The sequence below is a fragment of the Gavialis gangeticus genome, unplaced genomic scaffold (genome assembly GCF_001723915.1).
Source record: "Gavialis gangeticus isolate Ggan-Ray unplaced genomic scaffold, GavGan_comp1, whole genome shotgun sequence".
In the NCBI taxonomy this organism is placed as follows: Eukaryota; Metazoa; Chordata; order Crocodylia; family Gavialidae; genus Gavialis; species Gavialis gangeticus.
Window position 1 is genome coordinate 42789020 of NW_017728992.1, and position 11537 is coordinate 42800556.

Genomic DNA, 11537 nt, shown 5'->3' on the forward strand with positions numbered 1-11537 from the left:
CGCCGGTCAGAATGTGAGTAGTAAAGCCCAATGGGCCAATGGGGTCACTCAGAGGAGCAAGGGCAGGTTGAGAGTGGCCCTAGGTAGGGTGGCATGAAAGAGGCCTGGTGAGAGAGGGTGCAGTGCAAGAGGCCCCAGTGAGAGGGAGGTGGTATGCGTGTGGCCCAGCCAAGGGCAGAATGCAAGAGGTCAAACACAGGACTGAGTTTGGCCCAGACTTAAAACGGATTTATAACCCAGAGACTCTAGTATGAGGGAATGAACTGAAGTACCAGTGAGGGGGGATAGGGGCTAAGGTCAGTCTACAAATGCCTGAGGTTGAGTTTGTGCTGGAGGCTGAACAGGAGTTGAGACCCCAGTAATTCCTCATACATGGTGAGGTTGAGTTTTGGGTGAGAGGGAGACCCCGGTAAGTCCTCAGACGTGGTGAGGCCAAGTTTGGGTAAAAAATTAAATACTTGTTTTGGAATGCCATTTGCAAGGCATGAGACACGGTATGGGGAGGTTGGGGTCATGTACAGTGTCCCCTGACATTGGGGTATTAAAATGGGCAGCCTCCTGCATTTTCACCAGTCATAGAAACAGCAAATCTTGGCAGGCGAGACTGGGCAGACTGCCTTAATTAGACAGGCGGGCGGGCCAACATGAGTCCCAGCCCCAAGTTTGACCCCTGTCAAATACCATGGGAAATATGACTGAAACAGAAGAAAGAATGAAGCCTACAATATAGTGTTACTAAAAAAGTGTACATGATTTGGAGTCAAGGAAAGAAGAGTCTGAGAACCTGTTTCACATCACTAAAAATGGGTACAATTCTCTTCAGTGTTCTGCTATGAGATGCAGTCCCTTAAACCTTGCTCCACACCCACCCAGTATACTGTCCCTGCTCTCTACCTTTACTCCTATAGGAAACAAGATCCTGGGAAGAAAAGTCAAGTCTCTTCCAACACTTCCCTATTTTCCTGTCAAAGGATAAAAACGTGCCTCAATTCTTCTCCCAAACTGGCAAAAAGAAATACATGGCTTGGGGTGGACCAAGACAGCCCTGGTTACGTGGCCATTTCATACCCATGAAGGCAGGTCACACAGGAGGGTTTTCATAATTACTCAGACAGAACTCAGGCTGGGAAGTGGCAGCAAAGAGAGGTAGGTAATGCCCTGCCATCCAAGGTGGTGGGGGGGATTCATGTTACCAGAAATCTGGGATCAGTCAAAACATGACATGCCTTGCACTGACCTTCTGGACCACTCCTCCCCATCTCACACATGCAAAGCAGCCTGAAGTGCCCAACAAGAACTTCTGCAATTAGTGGCTTTAGGTAACACATACTTTACATTTGTTTTTTAAAGGATAACTCAGAAATTAGAAGCACACTATTAAAAATAGGACCATCACCCACTTGAAAAGGGGAATTTGAAGTTGCTGGGCAGAGTTACATAGCAAGCCTTAAAAACCCTCAAAAACTACTTCAAAAATGAACAGATACTAACATTTTAAAAACAGAATAATACTTTCAAGAAAGAGAACAGCAGAATGCTGATCCATGGAACTGTTAGAGTGAGGTATATGAGGAACTCAGTCCACTGAAAGGATCACCTAGAAAATTTGTGGCACCTACACCGTCTTCAACTGCAAAAAATTGCATGCCAAGACTCTGCAGTTAACACTACTTTGTATATCAGATAAGTGTTCGCCAAACTTTTAAGATCAAGAAGTTTAAGTGGAAGAAGATACAAGTTAAAGACCATTTTAGTCTACTATATAAAGAAGATTACTTTAACTTTGTCAAGTGGATCTAACCAAATTGATTTTGTTAGTCCTATGTGTGGTTCAATGATATTTTAATCTTTTTCTCTATTTAACTTACTACCACTATTATTCATGTACTCAGAGATCTGTTAAAACAAAAAGATATTTCCAGGCCCCTTATACCAAGCCTCTTTTTCATTCTGTAAGGAATTGTGCCTTTTATTTCTCTTATGTCTGAACATCAAAAGATCTGGACTGCATATTCTGGCATACGATGCCCTGATGGGGGATGTGTGTTGGCAGTGGAGAGGTGAGTGATGGCTATGCTAATCCCTGTAGTTCAGGGACCCCCGGCAGTTAAAACCGTCACTGTCTGCTCCACCCCTGGAGGTGGAGCCAGAGCTGGCCCACTACACTCCCCATGGTCTGGATCTGGATCGCAGGAAGCTAAGGGAACTTGACACTCTTGCTTTACATGGCAGAATCGCACAAATCATGATGCTGTTTGCAGGAGCATAACACAAAGGGTATGTTTTATAACTTTGAAGCAAATCTTCCAAAAGGGTATGTGGGAAGTGAGAGCACAATTACAGCAACTATCTCTTTCTGGCCCTCTCTACACATTACAGGTATTGCACAATTAGCTGTTTAACTGTGCAATTACCTCGAGACCAGGTTGCATGCAGAGCAGATATCACACAATAAAAAGTTCCAACCAGCTATAAAGTTAGACCTCAAAAATGCGTATTAACTTTATAGCTGGTTGTTATCGAGCTTTAATTTACATATGCAGCAAGATCTCCCTTGCATCTGGTAGTCTGTCAGCCAACAGGGCTCCCAGCTACAGCGGTTAACCCCCAAGCCCTGGGGATAGTGGCTACCATGATCCCCAAGAATCAGGGGTGCATGAAACCCCCAGACACACATAGTATCTTGGGCCCTGCTGTGCTTCACCCGTAGCCGGGACTGAGAGTCCCTTATCTGACAGGGCTCTGGCTCCTGGTTACACTTCACATGTAGTTGGGACCCAGAATCCCACAGCTTACAGGGCTCTGGCTCCCAGAGCCCCATGAGCTGTGGAGTCTCTCAGTCCTGGATACATACCAAGTGCAGCCAGGACCCAGAGCCCTGTTAGCTGCAGGGACTCTTGGTCTTGGCTGTGCATAGCCTCCATGGTTAGGAGCTCCCTCAGGAAAGGGGGCTCCCAGCCACGGATGTCTGCTGCTTACAGGTAAAGGCGGCACGCAGGATCGGGCTCCTCCTACACCCGCAATGTCACAATTAGTTCTAACGCACAACCCCACCTCCCACCATTCATGTGTGGCATGGCAGGAGGCTCAACTGTGTGGATTGGGCATTAGATCCAATTGCGCCTTTACCTGCACATGTAGAGAGGGCCCAAGTGAGTTCCCACTCAGGCCATGGCAAAACATGGTAATGTACAACTATTTTTGAAGCCACTGTTCAAGTATATTTTTTTAACTTGTAATTGGATTTTTCCTTATAACTACAGTTTGTGAAGTGGATTTTTCAGCCTTACTCACACAAAGGGCAACTATTAAATACCTCCCACACCTTTTGAACAGTTTAAGTACCCTCCCCACCACCCATAATTTTGAGACCTCCTGGTTCAAAACAGGTAAGAAAACTGCTGAAAAATGAACTACCTACCTCCAGCATCCACATAAAACTAGCACTCTCCTTTGCTCTCATAAGTTCCCCAAATATTTAATAGGAAATACATTAAAACAGAGCAAAAGAGCTAAAGTAATAAAAATCACGCTGCTTTAGAAGCATTCATTACAGGATATACAAAGGGTAGAGACTGGGTGAGTTATCTGTAAATTATGCCAGGGCTTTGATTCAACTCACTGCTCTAGTTCTAAAAACTTTGAAGTCTGAAACTAATTCAGATATCTCTAGATTGAATTAGAAGAGTGCTCTGCTTCTTGATCTTATTTGTACAGAATGTCCAACATTAGCTTACCAAAGCCATAATGTCTGAAATGACAAGAACAATGAGGAAAAGGCTGCAAAAGAGAGAAAGATCATAATTATTTATAGCCTCAGACACTATTACAAAGCTTATTAAAACCTCAAGCATAAATATAAAATGACATGACTCCATATGGCTGCCTTTCAATCCATGATATATAATTTCTATGTACTCTGCAAGGGATGTTAAAGCATAACAGGAGAAATACACCTGACATTTGAAGCATGTAATTTCACCATATTGCTCTGAAAAAGTGACTTCAAGATTATGCCATTTTTTAAACTGGTAGCCCAAATTAGAGCTATTTGCCAGCAAGCATGAGCAGTCTGTCAAATGGTAGGTGCTGCTGGCATTTTAAAATATTAAAAAATTTAAAAACCACTGTGCCTGATAGAGGGTATTACAACTACATAACAGGTGAATTTTGCTCTGGGCAGCAATAGGTTATTTGGTAATTTAAGCCCACAGAGGTCCACAGGATTCACAAATGACAAAAAGGCTACTGAGCATAAAAGTTCCCCTGCCTTGCTCAAATAAGTAATCAGCTCTTTGCTGACAAACCAATCTTATGGGGTGGAGGGCTGCTAAAAGCACAACTGGACTTTTCTAAAGATCTTTGACTGGATAAGAGGTATTCCAGAAACTCCAAAAACTTCTGTGGAATGTTCCCAAGTCCCTTGAGACATGAGGAATACTAAACGTACTAGTATATAGGATTACTAACCTCTGGGAAAGTAGATCCCAGCAAAATGGACTAAAAGGAAGCATGCTGAGCTAAGGAAGCTTTTTTATCTCCATTTTTTTATTCTTTTCATTAAACTATGGAAGTTCTAGTTCACACAAAAGGAGCTACAACTCGTTAAAAACTGGTTAGCTATTACTGCCACTACAGCAGTGCTACAGACAACTGAACCAACAGCAGACAAGTCCCTAAGTGTAATTGTTTAATTTGTAAGTGCCGTCAGTATGAAATATAATCAACTGGCAGCTTGAAACTTCGTCAGAAAATATTATATTACAAAGATATGGACACATATAGTGGTGGCACCTCACAGCTGATTTCCTCCTACGAGGAAGATGACCTTGGGCCCAATTCTGTAGCATTTCCTGGGTAAATGAACTATGCCTCATTAAAAAGAATGCAACAAAAACACTTCTCTAACTGGTCCATGCTGAGTATGAACCTATATACCCAACAACATCACAGTGTTGTGATATCCAATAGCCTCTGGGCTAAATTAACAAATTTGGGATTAGGGCCCATATGGAGAGATGGCTCCTCCCTTTTACCTAACAGGGAGTTTGGGAACAATTCAGACTAAAGGAGAACTCCCCTGTTGATAGGGACATCATACATATCTTTCTGGATCACAAGAAGGATTTCACAGAAAAAAATCCCCTTCGTTCCAGAAGGCTTGAAGTCATCTGCCTGCTGGCAAGCCAGGGAGAGAATCTGAAAAATAATCTTGGAAGCAACAGAATCTCCATGAGTGGAGCACAGGGTTCGATGAAGAGCACGGGCAAAGTCTGCTGAATTCTTTGTCCCTCGCTGTTTACAAGTCTCTTGGATGAGCAAGCTCAATAAAAGAATATTGGATCATTCAAGAGAAGCAGCCAATGCTAATCTCAGGATACACCTACATAACAAAACAAGGTGCAGTTGTAGAGCACACAAGCATAACTGTATTTGCTTAACCTAAGATAGCACTGGCAACAAAAGGAGGGATGAAATAGCAACAGGTTTTAGAACCCTCTAGCAACCAGCTAACTCTTCAGGAACTCTGGGTAAATGCTCTGTTTCGTGACAACTAAAGCCTGTGCTGCCCCATCTTCACTGCTTTTGTTACCCATGCTAGCCAGGTGAAACTAGCATAGGTAGGATACACATACTACAATTACACTATTTTTTTTGTTTAATTATACCTCCAGTCTTCTTTTCAAAAGGCATAACACAAAAAAAACTAGGCAGGTTTAAATTCACATAAAAAACTTTCTAATGGCAAGACACTAAACAAATTGCCCATGAACTGGTAGAATCTCCTTCATTGGAAGATTTAAAGAAAAAGTGAGAGTGGCTGTATGAGCATCTGCCTGGGGTAGCATTAGAAATAGTGCATCTTGTACGGGTGCAACTGCCCAGTCCCAATTGAAAAATTGAGAAAAGCAGAGTGATGCCTCCCACCTTTTTTTCTGAACTGAGACTTGACAACTCCAAATTCTTTTAAAGTGAGCAGATCTGCATACAAATGGAATCTGATGCAGGGTTTGTCACATCCTTACTAATTAATCAGCAATGTTCAGAAACACTGTTTGACTGATCACTGCAATGAAACCCATAGACACTACCACAGTAAAACATCTACTGTACCTTTTAGAAGATAGCTGTGTTGTGACTTGAACAGCTTCAAAAGCACAAGACACAAGAACAAAAGGGATTATAACCTGTTTAAAAAACACAAATTACATTAAAGCTTACAACAACATTAAGAGAACAGCCTACAAGAACATCACTAGTGGAAACAAATTCATGCTTTCGGAATGGCTATTATGAGACACCTCATTGTCAGTTTAGTGAGCATATATTCTCTGCCAAATGATTTTCTGCTCTTTCCTTGCTCGTATTTTTTTCTTGCGTGCACTACAATTTATGGTCAAGGCTTAGACGCAGTGAAAAACATCCATAATTAAAACACACTAGTGATCTTAATTTCATTTAACCTATTCTAGCATGACTATTCTATGAGTAGAGAGATGTAGTTAGTGGTGTTGGCCTGTCCTGCCTTATTCCACAAATGCTACAACTGAGAATGATTTATATGCAATATTTTATGAGGCAGTTCCCAGCACGTTAGGTGATTTCAGTCTGGATGGAGACATAACGAGCAAAAACATATTTCACTCTGCCTCTCCACAAACAAACTAAGCAAACGTGCATGACTTAATGAATTAAGTACAAAACCCTCAAAGTGTGAGCACTGCATTTGCACATTCAGATTTGCTTCACACTTCTTAAAAAAGAAAGATATCAACAAGGCAGTAGACCCTTTTAGAAAAGGACTAAATATGCCATTTCACAGCTCCTGTCTTTGTATGTGTTGGAAGGCAAAGGCTGGGTTTTTGTTAAAAGTACATCTAGGACAAGCAGGCAACGTCTAGCTGTGGTCCTGCTCAGGGTCAGTACTCTTCAGCATCTACCAGCTCTGCACTCAAAGCTGGGTGGCAGACTCTGGTTGTTCCTCTATATGAAGAAAAAAAAAATTACTTTGCTTCTTGGGAGCAAACCTAGCAGGGTAAAATCTCTCTCATCACAAGAACAAATGTAGCAACAGGACTTCCTGTCCTGTTTCCCCTAGTGCTATCTAAATGACTCTTATATCAGACATCAAAAGAATCTGCCACACTTTGCCACCAAACAGGAAATAACAGCATGGGCAAGCCAGTCTTAAGAAGGGCCATTTCCTAAAATCAGATACATTTAGCTTATCAAAACAATGACAAAAATCAGTAGGAAAGTTAACATGTCTGCTTCATACAGTTTGAACAGGTGGAGAGAATAAAAATGTTTATTTCACTAACTTATGAGAGTATTACACATCAAGGAATAAATTTAGTGCTTTGATTATTTATCCGATTTTACAAGATAAAACAATTCTGTTTAAATGTAACAAAATATAATTATCATTGGCCAATTATGTATTCTGGATACTGAAGTACAACCATGTATGGCAACAGGGGGGTTCAAATCTCAGGTATATTTAATCTCAAAGAGAGTTGAACAACTGATGAAAATATTAATGATTCTCAAAAATACTTATACACTGTAAACTACAGAAAAAAAAATTCCTGCATGCCAAACACAGTAGTCATTAAGCTGTTCTTTGAGAAAAATGACACTAACATGCAATTACTAACCTTCAACACCAGCAAGCCTCCCATCATAAAGGGACTGAATACTGTCAGGAAGCAATATACAGAAGCTGGGTCAAAACTAGAGAACCGTGAAAACAATAAAATTAGATTATTAAAATGTATCTCAGCAATAGTGTTTGTCATAAAAAAGCAGGCAGTTTCATTTCTCTTGCTAATAAGACATTATATACTTTGTTCAGAATCCGAGCATTCAGGCTACCCTTATCTTGCTCAAATGCAGCATTATAAAAGGCTCTGATATCTCAGCATTCTTTTCTAATCACTCCCAGCAGAATTCTTCAAGCTACACAACTCTTCCAGAGGGGAATGGGTTCCCTCAACTTATACCAACAAAAACTGAGACAACTGCTTTGCTGGAAGTACTGGACCTTGAGACAACATATTACAGAAGCTAAGTAATAACAATTACTACTTCACTACTGCTTTGGGTGTATTGGACTGTTTTGTTAAACATGTTGTTTCTGCTATGTTCCTGAAAGTCTTTTTTGCCCTGCTTATAATCTGCACACAGCCAAGTACAGACAGTCAAAAGGCCCAAGGCTGAATCAATTTAGTCTTTGCAGGTTAGTCTGAGTTGCATAGATTGAACCTATAAAGCAAGTGAACAGACATTCACTTTTGATTCCGGATGTACAAGCACATGCCCACAGTGGTCCAGGCCAGAAGCCAGGGCACTACAGCACATCTCTCTGCTTGGCTAGGGCAGGCAGCCTGGGCAAGGCTAGCCCACCCACTCTCTGAGGGGAGGTGCAAAACATCTTGGGATGCTGGGGGACTATGAGTTCATTTGAATCTGGAAGGGACCTGGGACAGAAGTTCAATAAACCAATTTAATCTAAAACAGTTTAGTCTGGTACTACATCCATTCAAGTTCATCTTAAAATGGTTTCAACCATTTTGAAAGCAGCGTATGTGCACTGAACTTCTGTTGTGTTACAGGCTTGAACCAGTTTCCAATCACTTACACCGGTTTATGTGTAATTTGTGTCCCTAGTCACAGAGTTTCTCCAAACAGAATCAATTAAATTTACCTGTTGACAGAAGCTATGTTTCCAGTACCAAAAAAGGCTGTCACAATGAAGAAAACCTAGATGTGGCTAAGGAAAGTGCATAATAAAAGTTATTATAAAAAGATCAAATCCAAATACCAGGATTTTTTTTTTCTGCTGAAGGGTTTTGTTTCATACACCAGTCCTGTCTGGCACTATAAGAAGCAAGGTTGCTTCAATTCTATTACAACTAGAAATAGAAAACTACACTTCAGATCCCAAATTAGCTTTAGTTCAAGAGCCCCTGCTGCCATTTTTAAGCACGGGGACACTGGTACACAAGACACAGGAGGCTGCTGGAGCATGGTAATTACCGTGCTGCAGCAAACTCTATTAATCAAGTCTGCTCTTATACAGGCACCCATGGTTTTTAAGTGAGGATTTAATGAGCATTAAAATAAGCTAATGCACATTAAAGCGTGCATGTATAGCACCCAGAGTTTTTTGACCCCTGCATAAATAGTTCCCCATAACTGTCTACTTGGGTCTTACAGATTTTCCAAGCAATGTTTTCTGAATCTGTCACAGCAAATAAAGTTCTCTCTCCCAAGCACAGCATGTTGCTTCAGGTTTGGTAATCCAGCACTCTAACAATACAACACAATTCTTCCAATAAAGTTTTATAAAAAACTACAAACCTCTAACAAACAGGAAAAAAGCCCAATAGCATAATGGACTGGGTTTGCTGCTTAATCAAGATGCTAAGCATATGCAATCTGAATCTCCTTCTGCAAGATCAGACTAATAAAGGCCTAAGGCCCCTCAGTACAGGCCAGCTCTCAAGCCCTAACTGGGCATCTTGATATATTCTTAAATTACAAATACACAATCTAATTTCATAGTAGTACTGCTAGATTGCCAACTGAAAAGGATTCTTTTTTCAAACACTGCTGTTTATAGTAATTTCTTAAATATATATTAAAATGAATAGATATTCATTGGACTTTGTCTCAGTAAAAATAAGTATATGTTTTTTGGGAACAAAACTAAATATACTGAGATGCTTAGATGAAAAGTTGGGCTATATTGGAGCTTCAAGACATTTTAGTTTCCTTTTTTTAAACAAACACTTTCAAATAACCAAAGTGACTAATACGTTTTCCAACTCTGTATGAGACCTTTGGTCAAGAAAGAATAGAAACTTCATTAAATTTTAAAAAGAAAACTTTACTGCTTATGACATAAATTTTCAAATTAAATTTCTCCATTTTATATGTATTTATGCACTTATTTTTCAAGCACCCTCCTTCCCCAGTCAAACTTAGCTTTTTTGCACCCAGCAAGCCATCTGGTCCCTTTCCTTTGATCTGACTCGCCTCTTTAAGTGAAGCATCAAGCTTCCTTGATTTTCTTCTGGCCTCCTAATATTCCTGATTCAAATTTTGGATGCTCTGACATTCTAGTCCATCCTTCCCAGATTGGTTTAAAAAAAAAAAGAGGCATGCTTGAATTTCTGGGTAAAGATCAGTGAGTTTCTTGTGACGCTGTTAAAATTAAAAAATGGAGCCATTACTCTTGATACCCCCTTACCCCTCTACTCAGCTGCACTATAAACCCTTGTCCTTGCCAACTGTTCCTAGAAACCTTCCATCAGAGTCATGAAATTGCCTATTATCCCTTACCTATTTGATAAAGCCCCTGGTTGAGCTGCTAAATCTCCCTCACCTCCCCAGTGGCAAATCATATCGAACTCTTACAGCTACCATCCTCACAAACCAAGAAGGAAGAAGTTACCAGGGACAATTTTGGTTTCTGGAATATATAGAAAGTTAGAATTTTACACACATTGCACAAATCAGATATTGTCCTCAGTTTGAATACAGGAACTATAATTTGAATACAGCAATAGGCAGACCAGAAATGCCAGATTAAGAACCTTTCAAAGTACCCAATTTCTGCACTGCAAATTACTGTGTCATAATTGCTACTTTTTGAACACAGCAAAAGGATACAAAGAAAAAAGACCTGCGGGTGTCATCCAGGTGGAGTTGTCGAAACTGAGTTATATCAGTACTATAGGAGAAGTTCAAAATAGCCAGCTGCGAAGACAGCAAGAAGAAATCAATACATAATGTCAGTTGGTTCACTTTGATGCCAAGAACATTTTTAGCAGAAAGAATGAGAAATTAACCCACTACCGAACCACAGTAGCCAGAGAGATATTGTGAAGAAGACTGCAAACCTTTCCCACAGTTTCACTGTGCTTTAAAGAATTTGCCAGAAAAATACTGTATAAATACAATGATCAAATAAACTAGGAGGAATTTCTGCTGAACCTTTTCATAAGAAAATATTTCACACAAAGTTTTATCATTGTTAGAGGTGCACTGATATATCGGTCATGTCTTGAGTTGGCTATTGGCTTTTTTTGGCCAGTGTAGCAGATAATGTCACCGATAAATATATTGTGCCTTCTGGCCAGGGCCTCCAGATGCCGCATACATGGGGGCAGCTGCCATGAACGTGGCCAGGAGTGCAGCCACAGGCAGCATGGAGAGTATAGCCTTCCAGGTAAGTCTGTGGAGGGGAAGGGGCATGGGAGAAGGAAGGGGGGTGGGGGGGCAGACTGAAGCCCCCAGTGAGGGAACGAGTGGGGCAAGGGCTGGGGGTGCTGCCCAGACAGGGTGGTGAATGGGACCTTGGGGCCAGGGAGTGGGACAGAGCTGCAGGTAGCTTGTCTAGGAGGCACAGGGGCAGAGGCAGCTCCCTGCTGCTGTGTGCACCCCGGGGGGGCATATGTCCCACCAGATTTGTGCATGGGGGGCAGGCTTCCTGCTGTGGACTCAGGGTCTGGGGCAGCGCCACGCTCTTC

The 11537-nt window shown here is 41.2% G+C and overlaps 1 protein-coding gene across 2 annotated transcripts in view; it reads right to left on the reverse strand.

Moving 5' to 3' along the window:
• The window catches only part of PIGN (phosphatidylinositol glycan anchor biosynthesis class N), a 224123-nt gene that overhangs the window by 17355 nt on the left and 195231 nt on the right, over window positions 1-11537 (reverse strand). Inside the window, exons 23-27 of one of the 2 annotated variants that reach the window (XR_002098336.1) lie at window positions 10678-10764; window positions 8708-8763; window positions 7659-7699; window positions 6115-6188; window positions 3738-3780 (exon numbers count right to left, since the gene is read on the reverse strand). Coding sequence is in view for 1 of the 2 variants with exons in the window: in XM_019521634.1 (XP_019377179.1) it covers window positions 3738-3780; window positions 6115-6188; window positions 7659-7734; window positions 8708-8763; window positions 10678-10764 (336 nt within the window). In the remaining variant the exon portion in view is untranslated. Of the gene's footprint in view, window positions 1-3737; window positions 3781-6114; window positions 6189-7658; window positions 7735-8707; window positions 8764-10677; window positions 10765-11537 lie in introns of both variants that reach the window. The other variant, XM_019521634.1, reaches the window with a different exon arrangement.